Source organism: Natator depressus, chromosome 17, assembly GCF_965152275.1.
Source record: "Natator depressus isolate rNatDep1 chromosome 17, rNatDep2.hap1, whole genome shotgun sequence".
NCBI classification, from domain to species: Eukaryota; Metazoa; Chordata; order Testudines; family Cheloniidae; genus Natator; species Natator depressus.
In genome coordinates, this window is record NC_134250.1 from 6,517,202 (window position 1) to 6,541,796 (window position 24,595).

General features: G+C 37.5%; 1 protein-coding gene across 9 annotated transcripts in view; it reads right to left on the reverse strand.

The window, feature by feature from the left end:
* BCAS3 (BCAS3 microtubule associated cell migration factor) overlaps positions 1-24,595 on the reverse strand; it is a 489,647-nt gene that overhangs the window by 364,185 nt on the left and 100,867 nt on the right. For all 9 annotated transcript variants that reach the window (XM_074974373.1, XM_074974376.1, XM_074974372.1 and 6 more), the window contains 2 exons: positions 18,797-18,967; positions 8,071-8,164 (listed from right to left, as the gene is read on the reverse strand). In XM_074974373.1, the coding sequence (XP_074830474.1) occupies positions 8,071-8,164; positions 18,797-18,967 (265 nt within the window). The remainder of the gene's footprint in view (positions 1-8,070; positions 8,165-18,796; positions 18,968-24,595) is intronic.

Consider the following 24,595-nt stretch of genomic DNA (forward strand, 5'->3'; position numbering starts at 1 on the left):
CAGAGTCACAGCTAATAAACAAGAAAGGCAATGAGAAATTGAAAAACAAACTAAATGCAGCTGTGGGACTGGACGTTTCACAACTGTGTTTAACTGCATCCTTTAATTTCACTTCTATGAATAGAAACCATACAGCACAGATTGCATGCCAGCTAGTCAACCAAGCTGTATTTTCTCTCCAGTTCATTTTGCAGTGTTATTCCGTCATGTGAATTTTACTGTATTTTTAACTTTTCCCTGGAGATTATTCTCTGTTCTGGACTGCAATGCAATGTTGAACTATTTGCTGGTTGTTTCTCATTTTACTATGTACTAGCAATGGATGGCATTTGCACAATTCTTCTATGATCTTTCAGTCTTAATCTCATTAAAAGGTGCACAAACTTTTTTTGCAAACATTCACGTGTAAACACATCTTGAGATACATACTCTGCTGTTTTACAAAGAATGATTCATAATTAGGTATATGTAAGGAGTGAAGTAGCCTGCTTATATTATTTTACAGACTTCCCCAAACTTATTGCAATACATTTTAACAAGTATTATTGTTCTTAATGGGTCTATTATATAAGCTATGAAAATAGCTTGCCAGAATGCGCATGGTTACTAAAGGGTAAATAGTTACAGCATTAGGACCCTAAACGATCTTGAAAGAAGTCCATTCAGAAATGCTGCATAGAGAGGCGGTCGGGGATGTGGGGGAACTTAGCCAAACATGGAAGGTTTGAAGCAGTTTAAAAATCAGATGGTGATAAAGTTAGGAAAAAGCCATAAGACTTGCATTTGGAACCTATTTTAAGAAATTTCCTTGGTGCAAATGACAATATTATTATTTTGAGTAAGACAAAACAATGCAAGTTTTACAGATTTAGAAAATCCATAACAATCATATTTCCCATTTACAGGTCAGAGCACTTCCCAGATTTGGTGGATGAAAGAATGAGGCATGCCAACATATAAGCTATATACCAACTTCTCAACGCGGATTACTGACACAGAGATAACTGCCCTCCAAATTTCAACATTGGTTTTTACTGTATGCTTGCTAAACTTGAAAACCACTTCTCTTTTACACATGGGATGGGCCACTTCTCTTTTACACAAGGGTCTTAGGTCTGGGCCAGTAGTCTAATCACATGAAAACAGTTGTGACAGAGTGAATGCTTTAGACCTGAAGTCATATTGCGGGGTGACAGGGGCATCAGAAGGAGAGTAAAAAGTTTTCAGACAGTCGGATATAGGAATTGCCATAACCGATCAGACTAGTGGTCCACCTATCCCAGTATCCTGTCTCTGACAGTGGCAAATAAAACTTCTTAATATGTCTGTCTGGAAAGATGGAACAAACAGAATTAGCTTTACTAGGCTATTGCTGACATTAAATTGGGTGACTTTTTTCCTATGTAAATTGTAACAATGTATCTAATAATGCAACTTCATGAATAAGAGGGACATTTGCCTGGCTCCTACAGTCTCTAGTCTAGACAATCTCTAGTTTAGTCTAGTCCAGATTATCATGGAACAATCAATTCTATTTGGTAACATATAATCCTTTTTTTCCCCCTCTCAGTTTTAAACCTTGCATACAAGTACAATCCCTGGCAGACTATCGTCAGCACATTAAAATCTTGGAGGCTTTTTCGTAAACATCTTAAATTAAATAACCCCCTATGGTGTATTCCTTCTGTTTGTGACCTCCCAAAATTTAGTCCAGGGCGCCTTGATACAGAGTTTACTTAATGAGCTCTTGTCAATTTACATTATGTTGCAAACATTTTTTTCCATGGTACTGTAATAACCATGACATTTTGTAAACTGTTTGTACCTGTTTAAATATTTCATTATAAAAGATAGTTTAAAGCTTAATCCCTGCTAACAAAAACTTATTGCACAATGTCATCACATGGCATGAAATTCACAGAAGAAAAATCCTGCTGTAAAAAAAGACTTGTGAGAATTTTTACCCTAACTACATTTGAAAGTTCCTGCATGCTGCCTAAACTGCAATCCTGCGTGTACACAACACAACAGAGAAGTAAATTACTGGCTGTGCGCAACCAAAATTTCCACACAAGTATTCATGTCTTCATAGTCTAAGCAAAAAAAGGGCCAAATCATTGGTACAATCACTGATGGAGACTTGTGCATGATATGGAAATCTAGCTAATGCTGACTCTGATCCTAACCTGATGGCCGAGGGCCATTGTTTATGCACAGAATGGGAGACCACAGACTGATCACCAATTTGTCACAGTCTTCAAAAAAGAAGTCACAGGTAGATGGTAAAGGCATCCTAGATTACACTGATGTGACCATGTAGACATAAGTGATATTGACTGTACAGTGTCTAAAACCTCATAAGGGAGAGGCTCTCTTAAGGAGCACAAGTACACAAAGTAAAACTATTTCCCCATGCTTATTTTCCCCCACTACTGTTACTCTCACCTTCTTGTCAACTGTCGGAAATGGGCCATCCTGATTATCACTACAAAAGGTTTTTGTTTGTTTTTTTTTTGCTGATAATAGCCCACCTTAATTGATCACTCTCATTATAGTGTGTATGGCAACACCCATTTTCTCATGTTCTCTGTGTGTGTGTGTATATATATCTATATCTATATATCTTCCTACTGTATTTTACACTGCATGCATCCAATGAAGTGGGTTTTAGCCCATGAAAGCTTATGCTCAAATAAATGTGCTAGTCTCTAAAGTGCCACAAGTCCTCCTCGTTCTTTTTGCTGATACAGACTAACACAGCTACCACTCTGAAAGAAAGGAGACTGTTACCTGACATCACCACACAATTTAGTCACAGGTTGAAAAGTTGCAGTTGGAGGTCTTCAATTCAGACAGAGACTTGAACTGCGGGAAAAAAAATATACTCTTCCAAGCTCTTCCCATAAGAGATGCACTTGTGCAGATTCTCAAAATACGATCATACGTGAGCTCTCTGGTCTCAGCACACAAACCTGTTACTGGTGTCTGAATATTTCCATATGGCTCACTGGTCTTGGCTTCCCCTTCGTGAGCTTTGTCAGTCCTGCTGAACTTCTGAGCTTAGCTTAGCTGTTGTTCAAGGAGGCTTAGATGACCTACTGGCCTCTGAAGCTCCTTGAGCTTGTCTCCTTGATTGGGTGAGGGCAGAAAGGGCAGGGGAAGTGGCAGTACTCTCCCAAGACCACTGAATCATGGTACCAAAATGAGCTGTCACTCACAGTGGATTGTGTAGATCTTCCGAGTAAATTAGCACCCAGTGACATTAGTGGGGCACATCACACCTTATCATTCTGCAAGCCCAAGCAGACATCACTGCTTCCTTAGCCTTGTGAATGGAGTAGCTCAGCAATTAGAACAGCTAGAAATTTTATTTACTGCAAAAAATCCCTTCCACCCCACACAAAATGAGGCTTTGATTCTGTGGAGAAGAAGACAGCAGCATGAAGGAGGTGCCCATACGCCATACTGCTAGGTACCAGCCTAATCTATGCCCTGAACTCATATCTGTGTATTTTATACTTGCACACAGCACCTAGGTCATGGCGCTTGGCAATGTAGAATTATTACTTATAACGTTTATTGAATTTATTCAAAACCAGATGTCTAAAAGCAGAATGTGAGCTCTTCAAAGCAGGGAGCTTATCTTTATTTCGGTCTCAAAAGTACTGACCAACATGTTTGGCACTATATAAATAAAATTGGTGATTTTGATAGTAAAATCTAGTAACATTTATGAAAATTATATCAGTTTTGATATAAAATGGATATGCAAAATACTCATTCAAATTCTACCTACAAAGAGTTAATAATTTTCAGTTAGCAAACAAGCCCACAGCATAACGGCTAGAGACCTGCATGTGAAACCTGGGGTAAGTTTAACTAAACTCCCATCCAAAAACGGTACAAGAGTACTGTATAAGAAATCTGTCTGTTGGCTATCCCAAATGGCAAAGAAAACCTGTAAAATGGGCTTAAATCTTCTTCGTTTGCATTACAACACAATGTTCTTTCAGGGGAAAATAACTATAATGATAAGTTCATTTTAATTCAGTATTTGGTGTATATCTGTCTTGATGCCCTTTACTGATTATTCCCAAAGATGAAACCACCATTAGACAGGTAGGAGATATCCATTCTTTTTACTTTGACTGAACTGCTTCCATACTTCAAAATTAATCTATTTATCTTAAAAATGTAAAGCAGAAAGGCAAGGACAGTCTATAAATGGCCCTGGATTTTGTCAAATTCCAGCAAATCTAAGGGTTCTGTTGGTCAAACCCCAGGGTCATGGAGTTTCCAGTTGTAAGGCAAACACACACACACACACACACACACACACACACACACACACACAACTATATGCAATTTAATTTTTTGTTAAATAAAAGCATAGCATTTTCTGAATTAGGCAAAAAATTGTGAAGACACCGTACACTGTCAGACTTTGCAATTTGTGTTCCCACGATTTTTATCAGTTCCTGTTATTAAGGCAGTTTTTAATCAGGATTAGCTGCCTGTTTTAGAATAAAGACATTCACAATACCAACTGCTCCAGCAGCAGCCTGTTACTGCCAGGATGCTCCAGGGAGATGTGTACTGGGATATTTCAGATTCTGTTAAAAATCTAAGCCGCCCACTCAGCATACTGAGAAGTGTTGATTCAATTGCTTATTATTTTATTATCCAAGCAATTACTTTTTTCAAACTTGGTCATGGATCTAGTCCAAAATAAACACTAATTATATGCCAAGTTTTCCGTTTCAAAGGTCAGCTGTTTTTGAGTTACCTGCCTGAAGAAAGCATGGCAATTTGTACAAATGGGAAAAGATGTATTTTTTCAGCATGTCTTAATGCAAAAAAAAAAGCAGAATAGATTTGCCTCAGTCTTAAAAAAATATCACATTGGCAAAGGCCAGTCAGCAACAGACAAGCTTATGGGGCCTGATCCAAAACCCAGTGCACTCTAGGGAGTCCGCCCATTGTTTTCAATAGACTTTGGATCAAGCCCATAATGAGATTTAACACAGCTAAGGAGCTAAAGGTGCAGTACATTTTTTTCTTTTTAAATAAAAAACAAAGTTATTAGGCCAAATATCACGCTGACATCAGTACTTCCCTCTTCTCCTCCTCTTTGTAGGGCCTTTTTGTAATCTTTGTTCTATAGTGAAGCGAAACTTAACGCTATCCCCATCTAACAGCTATTTTTACAGTGTGACGTTTCTTAGTGTTGTAATGTTGTTCTATCACTTTTGATTAAATCATCACAAACTAGTCCTATGTTCAGGACAAAGGAGTGCATTAGAAATATTTCAAGTGAATATCTTTGTCATATCACAAATACATTCTATTGACAATCTGGTTCGTTTAATGATTGCTTAAGGGGGCTATGCTGCTTAACTCGATCAGCTTTTGTTGCACAGAAACTGTGTTAATGTAACTTATCAATCTTCCTGTATGTTTTGACTTTTGGTGCATTATTACATTTATTTATCAGGTACTCTGAAGAGCTGTACAATAATTCTGGACCTGTGATTCACAATGCTTAAATTACTTTTGAAAACTGAATACCTGCAAAATATTTTCATGAGTGTACTGCTACAAAGAAACAATGAATATAAATTGCTATTTGCTTAGCCACAAATCTAAATGTAAAAAGGTTCAGTGTCCATCAATTCCACTGGTTAGTGAAATTTAGCCATTAGATATTGGTATGATGCCTCAGAATATAATATCAGGGGTAATTAATGGATTATATAGTTATATAATAGCCAGTAGAAGAACCTGGTAGCAAAAGCCACTTCTTGTTTTCATTATGCTTTGCAAAAATACCAGTCTGAATGGCAACATGCCACTTATGTAATGGGTTAAAATGATGTCATTTACAGTGCTGACATCAAATATAACCCAATCTGGATATTAAATAGAGAATCCAGCTTACTGATTTAAGTGGTAATTTCACTGTGTATGGAACTGAAGTAATAATTTTCAATCTTTTCTGAACTTCACTGGAAAAATGCAGGCCGAGCAGCATGATTTAATACCTTGCCGTGGGTCATCCACTTCCACAAGAGTTTCATGACACACAGCAAACAGTCAACAATGTGCCCACCGCAACCTTAATGTGAGTGGGTCTTTGTCCAGCTTGTGCACTCTTTGGCAGCCTGGAAACAGAAACCAGATGCAGATATAGTTCACCCTGGGTTTTAAAAAAAAAAAAAAAAAAAAAAAAAGAGGAAGGAATCTGTGGCTATCATGGAACCCATCATGGGTGGGAGGAAGGTAGCCAAGGATTTTGCTGGCACCTCCTTGTGGCAGATGCCCAGTGCAGGTACTCTGTCTGGAAGGGATACGATTATCAGATAATATGGAATGGAAAATAATTTTAAGGAAAACATCCCTTACGGGAGCTGAATAAGGGGGGCTCCTAAGTCTCATCAGCGAGAAGCCAACACCTCCTCCTTTTCGTAGCCCCCTTTAAGGGAGCTGAGGAAGGGGGTTTGGGGCTTCTACATCTAGATCAGCAGGGAGCCAACCTCTTCTTCACACCTCTGTACGATCTGTTGCTGGGTACTCCCAAATATTATAAATGAATGAATTTGCAGCCTAATTAAACCACACCACAGCCTCACGTCTTTCTTCCAGTGTGGACGGAAAATACTTGTGTTTAGAAAATGATGTTTTCCCCACAAAAAGTGTCTTGTTCAACTAGGAGATCCATGGAAACAGGATGTTGTATCACAGACAAAAGATAATAATTTCAGTGCATGATCAAACAAAGAGAAAAAAAGCTGAGACATTCTAATATATACGCAAATTCATATCTCCATCTGTAAAAGTAATACAAAATCTGTTGTTACATAAATATTTTCCTTTTCTCTAATTTACACCATTTCCCTTTTTAAAGGGTATTTAATGAATGGTTATTGCATTCCAAAGAACTATTTCAATTTGTCAGCACCACCTATACTCTAAGTATTATTTTTTGTACCAAACACGCAAGACTGAGAACAGTACCGAAATATCACCATTCCAGAATTTACAGAGTACATTCTCACCTTAATGCACAGAGAGTTACATGTAAAATCCCCAAACTATGAGATAAGAATACAGCTTTTTATGTCAAAAGCACTAATAGTAAGGATGCTTTGAACCGCACACTACTATTAAGGAGTTTTGACATAACAGATGGGATGTCAAAATCAGTCTGACTGGTCACCACAAGTGAAGATATACATGACATACATTCAGTTTTAGTTCTTTGAAATGTGACTTCATCCCCAAGATCTTCAGGGCATTTACGACGTTTTAGAACTCATTAATTTAGGCAAGCGGAAGATGCTGATTCCCTAGCCCTTTTACTGACCACTGTGCAGTCAATCAAAAAGTTATTTCTCTGTCTTAAGAAGACTAATAAACATATTACTTGTCAACTGGACAAGATTCACTAACAGGATGCATCTCACCTGCCCACAACCATTCTTCATCTGCAAAGAGGAAGGAGGGGAAAAGGTGCTTTCTTTGAGGTTTTTAAAATATTTTCAGATCACGGCTCACAGCACTCCAAAGAAAGGGAAGGGCAGAATCTTGAGTTACATGTCAACAAAACATCTTTTGTCACCACAAGTTACCTTAAAAATATGTGTTTAATTGAAATTACCCATTTTATTCTCAAATCTAGGATGAAGAAATATTTTAGGAAAGCTATGGTCCCTAACTTCTGGAAGGAAAGTGTATTAGGAAACATAATTAATTAACTTCCCTTAGTATTTCAGCTATATCTATTACTACAGATATTAGTCATATTGTTCCTTCATGCATTATAGCTGTTTGAGGCTGAAAGTGCCAGAAAAGACACATTAACTGCAGTCTCTGTCAACTGATATTCAACAGTCAACTAAAAGAGTTCAGATGCCAACGTTTACTAAAGTCATCATGTGCATGTACCACACTGGACTACTAAAAGACTGATGTAATTTTTAATTCCCTGAAAGAAACATAATACACATGAACCACATTTTTTACTCTTCACATACAATATGATACAAAATTAACGATGGTAAAGGAACTTACCACTGGGGTTAAAAGCCATGCAGCATATAGGCTTTTCATGGGCAGGGAAGTGGGCCACAATACCGTTGCTGTCAGAATCCTCGCTAACAATCACCTGCATAATATTAATGGAGACAAAGAAAGGTTAGGTGTTGCTGTATGCTACAAAGTTGCACAGTCATTCAACACCCACTCATTTCTGCACTTCTCTGCAGAATTTTGAAGATTCTGTTAATGACTGCCTGAAGAGTAGAAATCCAACAGGCCTCTTCATAAGCAGTGGAAATTCATGCCGGGATTACTAACACTTGAATATTCATTTTACAAAAGATACATACTAGCAGGAATTAGAAATATTAATGTGTGTAAAAACTATAGGAAACATCCAGACAATTGCACAATCTTCTGCACTATTTTGTAGATGACATGGAGTGATTTTTAAAGCGTACAGCTCCCATACTGCAGACTACAAAAAACTGGACATACTACGGGAGTCCCGGGGAGTCCCTTTTACTTATCGCTTACAGATAGAACTAATCCTACTGCTGCTGTGCTGCATGAAGTGTTGGTGGGTACAGCACAGGTTTGTGCAGGACTCTGTACCCTGGGTATTATGAAGCTAGGCTCCATGTCTAGGTTGCTGCAGGTTGAGGCAGGGTTGTTGCCAGTATGTCTATGATTAGGAGGATCCAGTGGGGTCAACTTTCTACTTCAGAATACATTTGTTAGTCTCTAAGGTGCCACAACTACTCCTCGTTCTTTTTACTTCAGAATAGAATCTCCTGTTCCATCTCAGGGACTCAAGAAGAAGCTGTACAGAAGCTGTGGAATTATCTCACTTTTCTTCAGGTTGGTAGGTGGACTTTGTCTTGCACAAAGCCAATTTGTTTGAGCTAGTCCAAGAGGGATTGATGAGGGACAATGTCAGCCAAAAAGCATACATAATTCCTTAAGTGTAAACAAGAAATAATTTTTCTAGCAAGACGAAACAAAAAATGACAGAAAAAGAACAGGTAGCACAAATGCAACCTAAAAAGCGGAAGGTGTCACTTAATCATGACAGAGGAAAACCCTTTCCTTTGTGATATTTAAAGTATACGTAGCAGAACTGTCTGCAAGTAGGAAAAAAGACTGCTTATACAAAGGGAAAAAATAAAGACTGAACACGTCTGTTAGGTCATCTAATCCATCTTCCTGGTAGTGCAGGACACTTCACTACAGTATGTTCCCATTGTTTTATTATAATCTTGTTTACCTGAAACCAGTTTAAAATATCAAAGTACAGCGTAGAAAGTATCTACTTTGGCCCATGATCCTTGGTTTTCAATGTTCTGTTGTCCCCATCTATAAGCATTGTGGTTTGAATGACAAGGAAGTAATGTGGTCCAGACACCCTAGCACACAGAAGAGGAAGGTTGAGTGTGTATATTGAAACAACTCCCTTATAAACTTAGTTATTGACAATCGTTAAGCACTGAATAGGTTTCCAAGGGAGACTGTGGAATCCCCTTCACTGGAGGTTTTTAAGAACAGGTTAGATCAACCCCTGTCAGGAATGGTCCTGCCTCAGTCCAGGGGGCTGGACCAGATGACCTCTAAATATCACTTCCTGGCCTACGTTTCTATGATTCTAGTTAAATATGGAAAACTCAAAACAAGGCAGAATAATCCGAGAAGATTATTAATGAAAAACATTTGACAATTTATTAACAATGTAACCCATATTAAGTGAATGGCATCTACACTAAATAAGCAAGGTTCCAGTTTTCTTAATAAGGTAGTGTAAAATTATTTCTTCCAAGATTCTAATAATTTGTCTGTTGTATTCCAAAATACTTTTGAGGGCATTTAAAACTTCCTTTTCTTAACAGTCATTGGATAAAATGAGAAATCATCTTAAAATGTTTAAAGAAGTCATGTAATAGAGATGAGGAGGCCTGCGCCCGACTTATTTTAAATGTTCAAACTACTTGGCACTGTCATATACAGACAATTATGGTTTTGCTTTCCGTTGTCAGCATTCCGTACTGATTCCAGAACCACTAAGAAAAGGGTCTGGAGATCTTCCTAAGAGCATTTCAAAGAAACAGCATTCCTTTTCGCAGCCTATATAAGCTGCACTGAATAACTCCTATATATCATCTTTTCACAGCTTCCACTTTTATGTAGTCTTACCCTAGGCCTCCTCATCATAATTAAAGATAGCAGTTGCACCCTAAGCTAGTATCACACACGAAACAGCAGATTTTTAAATCCAGTCATGTTACACCAAGTTTTTGTTAACCTGAAATTTGTAGATATCAGTATCCATCTAAAGCACAGTTAAAACAAATTAATGTACATTATCTGATCTGTTGCATGTGCAAATTTTTATACAGACAGCAAACATGATTAATTCAGTGTGGGTTCCTTTTAAAGCAATGAAAGTTGCACCGAGATGATTATCTCTAAAACAAAAATCTCTGTACAATGGTCAAAGAACAGTCTGGCTGTTAGGAAAACGCAAACACTTTTAGTCTAAAAGTATCATGACAAATAGGGATTCCACAGGATCTTTAGACATTGTGAAATGCTTTAGGCATATTTGAGTACAGCATAAAGCCAAAAATTTATCATTCATAGGTTAAGCGAATGGTGTTCAAATTTTAAAACTGTTTTTCAGCTACTTAAAATGCTCTTCCTGGAAGGGTGTAATTTGTGAGTGATTTAATATCAGTTTTCTAATAATCTCCGGTTCTTCATACAAAGCTGACTTACAAACATAACAAATGAACTACCTTTTAATCTTTTCACTTGGATTTACTATGCCACTGTTTGTGATTTTTTTAAAGGAATAAGAACAAATTTATTTCTATTGTCTCCTTTCTACATTCAGAAACACATAACAGGCCTTGAAGACCGTGCAAACCCCAAAATGCTAGAGAGTCTGACTCTTTGGAAAGCTGTCTTATTCAAATGGCAATGTCAGTGTCTCATGTTTAGCTAAAGAGCGTAAGAACTCAAATCTTTGTGACTCAAAAATACAGAAATTAACAGGAGGTGGAGAGCTCCTACAAGAGATCCTCCAACTCTCATGGCTCTCAGCCCCACACTGTCTTTCCATCGAATACTTTTCACTCCCTACCATGGCAGCCGCTAAGAAAATGGGGTTAGCGACCTCACATACCTGCCAATGTGGGGAAATATGAAGTTAAAGACACATCCCTCATGTTTTTAAAGTCAACATAACAAAGGAAATTACACTGGAATACAGGAGGGAGGTTAGTAAGGACCTGAAATGGACAGTGTTTTGTTCATCACTTACTTGTATTTAAAAATCTTCTGGGTGTACCTGAAACTTTTACTGTTTTTCCCCTTCTTGCATGTCTGATTGGTCAGTTGCTGTGGTAAGCTAGGGAGAGGCCTTTTTCCCATCTCAATATCATCTCTACCATCTCTACGCTACAATGGAGGGGAAGAGGCAGAGGGTTCTCCTTGGCTGACCCGATGATCAGTCTTGTCAGCCAGAGAAGAGCCCAGCAATGAACTCTAGGCTGTGGTCCTTTCAAAGCAAGGGAAAATATGAAGGCCTAGTCTTTCTACAGATTTTGTACCCCATGTAACTTTTTCAGTTAGATGCAATTTTTTATAGATCTATTGCCCCTAGTGTGAACACAAGAATACTAATATAAAGGTGTCTTTAACTATACCCCGTAACAGAACAAGAGGCACCATTTTCATTTCCAGAACAAGGCTGAAAGCTGCAGCACTGAGGCAATGACGAAGGTATTCAGACCACAGGGGATTCTTCTAGATAGACTTCACAGAAGATGGGATGGGGACACTTTACGCTGATGCTGAAATGAAAGAAATTTTCTGCCAAGGGTACTGGAGGGGCTGGAATGGGTTGAGAATTATCCATGGTGATTGGGAGGTACGTTAAATCAACATTGACGTTGTAAAGCCGTCCCTTTCCACCAGTTCAGACTGTGTGCAACTAAGAAGGGCGGAAGTGAGAATCCTTTCTTGGGAAAGGATGGCACAAATTGCGTAAGGATGTCTTCAGCTGCTGCCAGAGTGGGGAAGCCCCCAACCCCGTATTTTCATGCTGGAACTTTTTCAAACTCCATGGCAGTGATTTAAACACACGCCTTTTGGTGCTAAGATTAAAAGACCACAACAAAGTCACTTTTAGTAATAGGCTCATAAATCCGGCCACTGTCCTCACAAATGCCTGGTAACTCAGTATCACAAGGTTACTCAAATATCTTCCTTACATATTTCCCTGTCATCAGAAGTTAAAAATTCCACAAAAATAACATTAGGTCTTTTCTGTCGAGACTCTGAAAATCACCACTCATCTTATCTGAGATGCCCAGCCAGCACCTCAGCCAGATAGCTGCAATGAGATTTTCAAAAGAAGCAGCTCTACCCAGTGCTTAATTGAACATGATGAGTCACTGCTGTAGCTCTATCAAGCTGACTACATTGAAGTTCAACAAAACACTAAGCAATAAAAGACTAATAAAGTACTCATTATCTTCTTTAAACAGAAAAACAGACAAAAAACCAACAGGAATCATTACACTTGTTATTAGAATACAATGTTTGCTTTGAAGGCAAGAGAGATAGTTTAAACTAAAGCCTTTTATTCCTAATTTGTGTTTTACTTCATTTTTAGTATATTCCATGTTGTTGAACAGAAGCCATTGACAATTGTGACTTCAATTATTTTAATCTTTAAAGGCAAATTACACGTCTTACCTCAATGGAGACATGCTTTTAAACAAAATATGAAAGTAACACAAATAAAAATGGACACAAATTGAATCAAGTTGGTCTTATTCTTAATACAATTAAGAAAGAATGATTTTTATGATGATGGGATCAAACTAATCAATTTAGCAACAGAAATATGAAAAATAAAATATTCTATAACTATTGCACATACAAAAATATCTTCATTAAAGTCTCAGTGGATTTAAGTAGCTAAAGTCAGTGCATTGTCAGCTTCAGGTCCTAAGATGTATGTGCAAAAAAACCCCAAAACCATTATAGCTAAGGTCAAACATCAGTGGAAAAGGGCTAAAAGTGATAAATCTGTGGCATTAACTACTGCTCTCCTTTTAATAGAATCCAGCATAAACTCAAAACAGCCTTGCGCTCAGCCTGAACCGTTTATCTGAGACAAAAATGTCTTCTTGACAAAAAGCAGATCCCCTTTAATAAAAGTAAGGCAGACAGTATTATGCTCTGAGGGAATCCTGTTGCTATATTTTATTTTTATTTACATTATCATATATATCTATATATATCTGTAATCCATGTAGATATAAAAAGTGAAGTATATTATGAGTGTTAGAATACTGAATTAACTTTTGTGAAAATTGTACTTTGTCATAAGTAAAAGTACTGGGATTAATAACCAATGGAATTGCGTATGCCGTTAAAGTTTTACTGTTGAATACCCTTTATTCTTTAAGCCTTTTGTTTTACCATAAATGATTCTTGATACTTGATAAGCATCTTTATTTGGTTCAATTGTTATCAGCTCCTTACCAAATGGAAATGAACTTATGGAACTGCAGCAGTCTGCTTTTGTGTGTGTGTGTGTGTGTGTGTGTGTGTGTGTGTGTGTGTGTGTGTGTGTGTGTGTGTGTGTGTGTGTGTGTGTGTGTAAAGAATTCCTCTTTAATGCAATAAAAAGTTAACAGGGAAAAGGAAAAAAACACCAATCACATTTTAAAACATAAAAAGACAAACATGTTATATACCTTATAATTTTTCAAAGTTAACATTAAAAAAATTTCCTCAAATATTTTCATGTGTTTTGAATGATCAATGAGTAACCCAGTGATATATCATTAATCACATCACTATCAAAAACATTAAGAATCAACTAAATCTTAGATGTTTAACAGATTTATATTCAGGCACAAAACTGCCAGCTTTTGAAAAAGGTCATTATTTCAGACTAAATGTGGGTGGCCTAGTTGATGAATTAATTAAGAATAAAGAATCAAAGGTCAAAAGAAAATAATTTTTCTATAAAACTCAAACCACTAAAGGTTTCTGTATTTATTTCCAATTAGAGAAAAAAAGAGGACATCTGTATAGGTTCGTTTTTATCCATTTAAACTAATTAACAGATCCAAATAAATAGCCACTGCAGTTAACTGAAAAGTTTGGTAACACTTCATTAAAAGAACGTTTAAAACAAGCACACGGACCGTGGTAACATATTTTGGTTGACCACAAAGTTACTTGGGGTTCTTGATCATTATTTTTATTCAGTTTTTAAATATAATCCAAATAATCCAATAATTCAACATTTCTACACTTTTCTTTTAACGACACTACAGTTAAAAACTCTCTCAGAGTACTACTGTTTTTAAAAGAAGGAACTAGCACATAAACAACTGCCACATGTGAGATTTCACTAATATATCTACATTAATAAGATTTACCAAAAATATTTTCCCCAGAGATTTACAACATTACATCTCTGTGTGGTTAAATTCAAAGATTTCTTCGGTGTACAAATGTGTGTATATTTCTGTATAAAGTTAATAAATGTTTCAAATTAAGCAATATTATGTTAATATCATATCTCATAAAATGCACTGAGTGCTATCTTGCATTCATTACACTGGCTGCCTATAAAAGGGTAAACTGAATTTTAAAAAGAGAGAGAATAATGTCCGTTTAAAATTCTAACACTTCTGGCCTAACTATGTTCAATACATGCTTCTTAACCCTAATTTCGGCAGATAAATCTGCATATCACACACATACACACCTCCAAGTTAGGGTTTATACTGTCATATCCAAACTCAACAATCACACATTCTGCTGTTGTACGCCCCACTGTATAGAACGGGCTCCCCAGTGACACCTATTTCATTTAATCCTTTACTTACTTTTTTCCCTTTCAAAAGTGTTTGCAGGAGAACCACTCCTGGCCATATATTTATTACCTTCCTTTCCTATGCTTTTTATTCCACTTTTTAAACTGGACCCCTCATTTTTTTTTACATATCTCTCTCTTAAAGAGGTAATTTCATTATTTTTATTACTCTGTAATTGTTTTCATTCCATTATATAATACAATGCCCCAAGTTCTTTGTCAGAGGTGGGGTTAGTGCTACGTGGATAAATAGGGTGATTTTGAAATTCACAAAGGGCACTTCGGTGCCCAGTTGAAAGCCATTCGAAGTTGGGCACCCGACTCCCATCCACGTCCCTGAAACTTGCCTCCAGAGGTGCTATTATTTTTGACTATCCTTTAAGACACACACACACGCCCCCCAATGCACAGGTCCCTGGATGAAAGGGCTTTGCTTCAGTGTCTGGAAAGGGTTAACTCAATCCAGAATACAAACTTATGTGGAATCCGTGGGTTCCCATGCAATTTAGGAAGACCCAAGCTACCATTGAGCACATCCATCCCAATTCAACAGAGATGTAACAGCCCAAACCACAAATCCTCATCCTTCCCTTTCCACCTAAAAGGAGTCAGGGATTCTACCCAGTGGTGCCTCATACCTACTTTGTCATTTCATTTCTCCGAATGAGTCTAGATCTGGATACTATGTCCTATCACTGCCCGCTTAATCACTGCCAGGAGCGGTGCCTTGAAAGCAAAGATAAAAATACACAAGGGATTTGACCTGTAACTGTAGAACAATTATTTCATCTGAGCATGGGGCTAACATTAGACCCTGCTAGTAACCCACATTAACCATCCAGCTCAACCACTCTCCATCCCAACTGGGTGAACCCAACAAAGGTTTGAGGAATGGGGCAGGTGTGAAGGTGGGGTAAAACACACTATAGACAAGCCAATTTGCCATGATGGGGTCATTTCCTTCCAGACATTACATATAATGAGCAAGGATCAACCCAGCTCAGGTAGTCATATAGGCAGCAATCGAGCAAGGTGATTAACCATGTGCCTACCTTTAAGAAGGCAGTGCAGTTGTAGCCATGTCAGTCCTAGGGTATGAGAGAGACAAGGTGGGTGAGGCAATATCTTTTATTGCACCAACTTCTGTTGGTGAGAGAGACACAAGCCTTTGAGCTACACATTGCTCTTCTTCAGATCTCTCTGACCAACAGTAGTTGGTCCAATAAAAGACATTACCTCACCCATCTAGTCTCTCTAATACCTTTAAGCATGTGAGCAGTTCTATTTACTTCAGTGAGACTACTCATACGCTTAAAGTCAGGCATTTGCTTAAGTGACTTGCTAAACTGGAGCCTGAATCAATTATGCTATGAAAACCACCCATTCTGTGGAGGTAGTGCAGATGGATCCTACATCATCTAAACAGTAACCGGTCACCTCCTGCGGATGTACCTGATCCCATCAGTGTGAGAGAGCAGGAGCATTCCCAGCCTCCTACCAACTGACTCTTATTCCCACTCCCCTGCACTGGAACTAGTTAATTCATGCAGCCAGGAGAACTGGAATCTGCCATGTTCAAGCCAGGATCGTGCACAAAATCTGCTGATTCAATTCAATGATGGGGGAAACAGAGAAGGAGGGTAGCATCTGGCAATGACTCAGAAGGGACACAACTCCAGGTCACACACCTTACACAGGAAAGTGCCCTACAGAGGCAGTGTTGTACAACAACCAACATTTTCTAGGCCACATAAAAAATTAAAACTATCTCCCAGATTTTTGTTGATCAAGCTTCTTCATTGATAGCCCTAGACCTTTCCCTGAAGTTATAAAAAGGCCTTGTGTGTGTGTGTGTGTGTGGGGGGGTTCCCCATATTAGAAAAACCCATGCAGAAAATTCTGAGACCCAGCTCCACACTGAAAATAAATTATCAACCCCAGTACTGTTTACATATCCCAGGTGACAAAAATACAAACACCAGAAAGTTATTTCTGGATTCAAATGATCTAAGAATAGTGTCTACCTCAAAACCTGATACTTCAGGGTTTAAGACAAAAAACACAATTGTTTCACGACCAATAATGGCTTATTTATGATATTGTAGTGTTACTTGGGCAAGGCAACTGTTACCATTTTTACAACTACTTTTCCACAGTGTCCCTTAGGTTTGATTACTCCCTACTACTGGTAAGGTCAGAGGACAAGTTCATAAAAACCTCTAAACCAACAACAAGACTTAAAAACCTAAGATAAATCATTTTATTTCTAATGCAGAATAGTTAATGCACAGACAAGAACATCAGAAATAATGACTGCATTAAACAAGGCTTCATGAGAAATTTATGAAGTAGAATTTTTCTTTTTTTCTGGCTTTCTAAGAAAAAGCAACAGAAAATTTTCCAGGAAACAAAAATGAACCCCAAAGGCCAGCAGCCTTATTTTACTAACAGGTTTCAGAGTAACAGCCGTGTTAGTCTGTATTCTCAAAAAGAAAAGGAGTACTTGTGGCACCTTAGAGACTAACCAATTTATCTGAGCATAAGCTTTCGTGAGCTACAGCTCACTTCATCGGATGCAGTGAGCTGTAGCTCACGAAAGCTTATGCTCAAATAAATTGGTTAGTCTCTGAGGTGCCACAAGTACTCCTTTTCTTTTTGATTTTACTAACAGAATCTTGTAAAATCAAATAAAATAGTGTTATTTTCTATTTTCTGCTGGTTTTGTATTATTTTGTTTTTAGGAGAGAAGGGGCTTCTATATCAAATCACTGGCAACACTATATGGATTTGACTATCTTTAAATTAATTCTTGGAAACATTAAAGTATCAGACAGCATATTATAAACCTGGAAAGGAAAATATTTTATTTTATCATCAGTTAGGAAACATACATAACATGACTTTTGCTTTTATTTTTAAATATCTTACCAAGATAACAAAGCTGTACACACAGTACATCCTAAACTTTAGTGTGGGCCCTTTGGGGGTTGGGAGAAATAGGAAGGAATAAGGGCAGGGCGTTGCTGTTTTTGTTTTTAATTCAGCAAATGTTGACAAATATATTATGGAAAAAACTCAATTTGAGGAACCGTCACAAATAATCAAACCAGTTAGAGTCTTGCATGAGTAGAGTTTCCACGATCAGGCCCTTGAAAAATAAACTATTAGTTGAATAAATCAATAAGAAACCTATGACACCTTTATTTTATAAAGAAACTCAATTAAAACATTAGTTTCTTTTTAAATGGTTGACATACGGGTTTTTTAAACAGATAATCTTACATGGTACAATTGTATTCTATAAATTAACTATGCTGTCAGAAAAACAATATTAAATGGCAGACTAGGACTCACTTAAACTTATGCTTTGAAAAGTTGAGTAATTACAGACTTTCTACCCAAGTTCTCCATTTTCTTAGCTAACCATGGTCTCCCAGTTATTACTATTTTACACCATATCAAACAATTCACCATATTTCTAGAGCAGTGTCAAAATTTCCTGCTACATTATGTATTAATAAATGTAATCAGACCATACCCACATACAACTGGTCAGCATAAATCAACATCACTTTTGAGCAAGTGTTAGAGGGACAGAAAGTGACACTTCACACTTGATGTTGTCAAAATGTCATGTAAATGCGCACTACAGGCTATATTCATGCTGGCTTAAATTCAGTCCCAAATAGCACTTCCTAAGCCATAACAATGTGCATCTGTAAATTTGCTTGACCTGATAAAAATCATGGTTACATTTTTCATTTGGAAATGTAAACACACATAATGCATTTTTAATTCTAAAGTCTTGTGACACTTAAGGCACTTCTGATACTCTTTTTGTTTCTTTGCAAGTTGTATTACCTGCCCTTCTCCAACTGTCTCGGTATCAATAACAGTGATGATCCCAGGCACCAGAGGACTTCGACGAGTATTGCTATGAACTAAAATCTCTTCTTCAGTTGCTCCTGAAGGTAATGTCCCTGTCAGCTGTGTAACCACTTTCCCAACCATTGTAAGTCCAGTCTTTATCGTCTATAAAAAGAAAGAGAACCAATAAATACAGTTTTAGGGCTGTTTTTCAGATCTACTTTGAAATTTCTCCCACAGCACAATGAATGTGGTGACTAGATTGCTCATCACCATACATCAAAAAACACACAAAACAAATTAAATGGGTTTTTATAACTGACATACTAATTGTGTGAGATGCTACATGTAATAACATTCTATTTAAAAGGCTTAGCAAGCTACCAATAGAGTTTGATCTAGCTCGTGAACTAGTTTTCTTTGGAAAATAAAATGTAATTTCACATATTTTAGCTAAGGGCTTCAAAAACATTGATAAAAAGAAGAGAAGTATTCACTGTAATGTCTTTAGACATTATTATGTTAATTTTTTTCTTTTTAAAACTAACATTTTTGTTTGTTTGTTCCTGGAGGTACTGAGCAAAAGCCACTACAGTTGAAAGCATTACAATACACTGATATTATAGTAAAAGGGGACAGGTGCACAGAACCCTATGAAAGAAGGGCAGTGTCTGTGCACAGATCACATTTCTATTGCCACATGACCGTGCTCCTCCATGATCATGAACTACAGAAATATACAAAGCTTATCCTTTATTTCATTTGATACGTCACCTCAGAGATGGTAACAGGGAACAAAATGTATGTTGTAGCTGCAGTGAGAGGAATAAAAGCATTACATATTCACTACATAAGAACGACCCTACTGGGTCAGACCAAAGGTCCATCTAGCCCAGTATCCTGTCTTCCGACAGTGGCCAACGCCAGGTGCCTCAGAGGGAATGAACAGAACAGGTAAACAAAGTGATCCATCCCATCGCCCATTCCCACTATGTAGAGAAATATTTACTTAGGACCAAATCATGCTTGACTTACTCATATATTAATAGTCCCACTGAAGGCAATGGTATCCAGATGAGTAAGACAGGAAGGATGTGGCCCTTGATGGATATAACAGGGATAGTCATTTATTTCTCAAGAATTCACCTTTTGGAGTTCTAATATCATTTGAATAGGAGACCCAAAACCAGTAACATTAAAGCCTACATCTTCAAAGTGGTGGGAAGGAGGACTTTCCAGCAGATCACACAAATCCCACCAGCAGTAATGGGACTTACTGTTCATGTTTCCCAGGCATTGCTTTGAAAATTTATCCCTTCCACTGGGTTTTATACTTTACTAACTTTTTTTCAGCAGGTGGGGATGGAACAGGACAGTTTGGGAGAGATGGCTTAAAAAAAAAAAAAAAAACAGCTACAACTCTGAAATGTCTTTCCTTGGACCGAGGACCGCTCTGATAAATAAATATAATAGGAGTTTAAGAACAAAATGACATTGTAACAAACTAATTCTTAACTAAAATGACAAGCAAAGCTGCCTGCTAAATTGAAAAGGAAAAAAAAAGATACAGATCACAAACTGAAACCAAGAATAAGCCACAAATCAATTGTAACTGCTTTGTTTAGTGCTAAAAACTCAAACTGCAGTGATTAGAAAACACATTAGTGTTCATCAATTAGCAGCCAAACGTTTGCTTTAATAATTCATAGGAAACGACTTACACAAAGTCTGGTAGTGTGTTGTCAGGAAAGCCTCTGAAGGACCAACAGAATTAGGCGCCACACTGTATTGATGGCAATTTCTAGCCAGGAAGCCTGATTAACCTCTGAGATGCCTCTGTTGATGTACTTACCCCATTAATGCTAATGGAGATGCTACCACTTAAAATTGAGCCATGCCTTTATCAAAGGAATGCCTTTTGGTTTTAAAGTCTTTAGTAATATATCCTGCTATTTGCTTCTTATCTTGTCTTTTCATACTCATATCAATGAATAAGAAAAAACAAACTTTAACAGCTAATGTTTCATCCAGAAGATAAAAAATAATATACAACAAAACAAATAATGGTATCTGAAGGGAAAGACCTAAAAGTTAATACCACAATACCAGAAAATGTAAGCATTACAGATTCAGTAAAATACATGGAAAGATTATGTGGCAAGAACAGGTTAGAATGAGCCTCTTAAGGAAGTAACTGCAATATTATATCTAGTTAGATTATATATAGTGATAAGCACACTATTTAAGTCTTTCTATGAAACACAGAGCATGCTTATCTAACAAACTGAACTACTGTCATATGTTATACCAGATTGTGGCTGCAAGACGTCTGAAAAGTAATAGGCGTACAAAGATTTGGCCCAGTCCATTAGTACATAAATATCAGTGCAAAACCATTACGGTGCTTATTCCCTTGTGCTATGTGTATATTCGCAAAAACTTCCCTGGTAATCTTTAACCTTTCCCATGCCATATCAGCTGTCCTCCCTATCCATTAGTGCTAATGGCCTTGCTCTCACATAAGCTGTTAGTACTCATTAAGAAGTTATCAGGTATCAAGAGAAAACAGATGCAGTTTTTGCTAAATCACTTTACCACCTTGGGATTAAGAGACACCAAGAAAGAATCAACTAAAGCAGTTATTAGGTGACAAGAAAACTTGGTTTATAATTTGATGTTAGACATTAGGCAGACCATCAAAAGAGGTTTAAATTTAAATAAAATGTATGAGTTTTCACTTTTCAGTTTTCTTCATTATTGATGGGAATCAGTAGTGAGTGAACACATGATGTTTTCCTAAAAATGAAATCCACTGTTTCAATGTTTTCTTGTAAACAAGTTGCACATTTAAATGCAAAATCTCAAACTTTGCGTACTGCAATTAGACTCTTAGAAAAACCTGTTCACCTTCAAATATAAACAGTCATTTTAATTTAAAAAAAAAAAGTATGTACTCATCCACTGTTTAATCTAAAAATACCACACCTTTAATTAGCTGAGAAAATTAAAATGGGTCATTCAGTGACAGTTGAGCTGTTTAGTTTTAACAAGGTCTTATGTCCTTTTAGTGATAAAATGATGTATTGTTATTTCTCACAAAATGAACAATAAGTTGACATAAAAATATAGATGTTTCCAAATTAAGACTCTGGAAGGAGAAGCAGGAATATCTGAAAGAACCAAAGCTTCTACTGATATGCAAATACCCTGGTAATCAATAATTAAATGGAAAATATTGTTTGAATAACATAACAGTTCCTTTGATTCAAACAATTTTAGATCCAAATTTGAACCAAACTTTTGATGAAATTCTGAAATGAAGTTCTTGCCTTTCCCTTCTCCAGCCATGATGAGAACCATATGTGCTGAAATAGCAGAAAAAATGGTCTCACGAGATATAGAGAGGAATCTATTGGCTACCCTTAAAAAAAAAGTATGGAAGGGTGCCTGTCGTGCCACACCAAGACTGAATTAGGAGAGAGAAGGCATACCTGGACACCTCTTTAAGAGACTAGAGCATAAGCTGGTCTGGCTGATCACCTTCTCAACACACAGTCGTTAACAAAAAGCTGGGTCTCTCTCCAGGTAGATGGGAAGAAGCCAAAGAAGGGGATGGAAAAATGTGTCTTCTGCTTTCCCCTCCCCCCCCCCCCGAAAGCATGGATACTGCAGATAAGCAACTTCACATCTGGATGATTATCTAAACCCAACCCCTGGAAGTTCACCAATCACTAAAACCACTCAATAATAATGAGCTTCATTCCTGGAAGATGCTACATGCCTTCAGTCCCATTTCACTGACTTTACTGGCAGTGGAGAAATCCATGGGATCTGAAGCATACCAGACAAAGCAATTTTCATCTTTGTGAACATTAAATAACTTCCCTGATATACTCTATTAAATTATCAACATTTTAAAATGTGATAATTTTCTGTTTCCAGGGCACTTACGTTCAGTGAAGCTGCTGAACTTCTCACTACTGTGATCTGCCTTAGAATACACATAGATAGTCAACAGACTCTCCAAACAAATGGGAAGAAATGAAAAGATCAGAGGGGCAAAATGACCCATGGAAAAGCAACAGCAGAAAAGGGAGCTTTTGTCAGATGCATCAAGTGGGAACAGTGAAAACTACTCTGTCTGTTCAAAACAAAATCCTTCTAAACATCTAAAATAAAGATCATCAAATAATAAAGCCATGATATTGTGAGTTTCTCCAATATTGCCGGGATAAAAAGAGAGATTAACCCTTTGGCACCAAGAGTCAATGTCTCCTAATGTGACTGTGGTTTTGAATTTGGCATTAAATGTAAACAGGGGTAGGTAGCTCTAGCACTGCCAGATAAAGGGATTGTGGATAACTCTTGAAATTGTTGATTAAGCAGGAGGCCTACCTACTTCAAATGATAAACGCATGGGAACCACATTAGGGAGAAAAAAAGCTGTTAGCTACTGCAGCATTTTTCAAGTTAACCCATCAAATGTCATCATAGTAAATATTTTCCACAGCTACTGAGTGTTTCCTCTGAGGATCTCCAAGTGGGAGCTCTCAGATGGGGTTCTATCACCATGACTCCTTACCAAACTTTATCTTCCTTCTCTGTGCAAAGGTTCCTCCACTTCCCTCAGTAAGAGATTTGAATCAAGACCCACAAAAAGCTGAATTTCTCAAGGTCATTTGAGAAAACAAGAACTTTTATGGAACCGCTCTGAATTCAAAAGGGACAGAGTAGGGAATAAAAAAGGACATCCACTTTAAAAGTAGCTAACACTTCCATTGATCAAAGGGATGGATCCTAAACCATTTCATGCAGATAAGATATAATCACAGTTGAGGCCTGTAAAGGAAGAGTTACTTAAACAAGCAATAAGGTTGACGGTGAGGTAATGGGAAGGGCAAAGGGCAACAGATATTTGGAGTGTGTCTTTGCCTCTGAGGTAAATCAGTGTTTCAATTACCAGGAAATCGCATATTGCTCACTGCTACCCAGTTGGATTAAAATCGGTCAAAACAAAGTTATTAACTTTGTTCCATGCTTTAGACTTGCTAACAGACACAGAAGTTACAAATCTGTTAACAGAAAGCACAAACATAATTAAGACACCAATCCTGCAAATGCTTACACATGTGCATGCCTTCACTCACTTAAGTAGTCCCATTGCCTTCACTTGGATTATTTACATGAGTAAAGTTCTGCATGTGCATAAATGTTTGCAAAATCGGGGCATAAATTTGTATCAGGTTTGTACTAATCAATTGGAACCTGGTCAACGAACAATAAAATAGCTTCCTGCCTATCAAAATTTCAGGCTGAAAATATTTACATTGTCCATTGATGTGGACATAGAAACAATGAAACACGGATATCATATGGTTAAACAAGAAGGATACAATGTTATTAACAGCCTACAGCTAACTGGAATATATCACCCAACACTACCCCACACGTTTGTTCCAGAGATCTGAACTGGCACCAGTGGACCTTGAGGTCCTACCTTGAAAGTGAGTGTGAACCCATGCCCTCTCTCTACACGCTCAGGCCAATCAAGGAACCCTGACTGGATACCAGAGTCCCAACCTCTTCCTCTCTTTCTTGGAAGAGGTACGATAGATGAGAAGAGCTACAGGTAGCACCGGACATAGAGGTACACTCCTGTCGTTATGTCACACTACATAGCTGTTTGCCCGTTTCCCAATACAGGGAAGATGCACCTTCCAGACCCCAAAACTGGGAATCAGCCCAGCCCCTGGCACTCTCAGACATCCAGCATATTAGTGATAGGCGGGACAA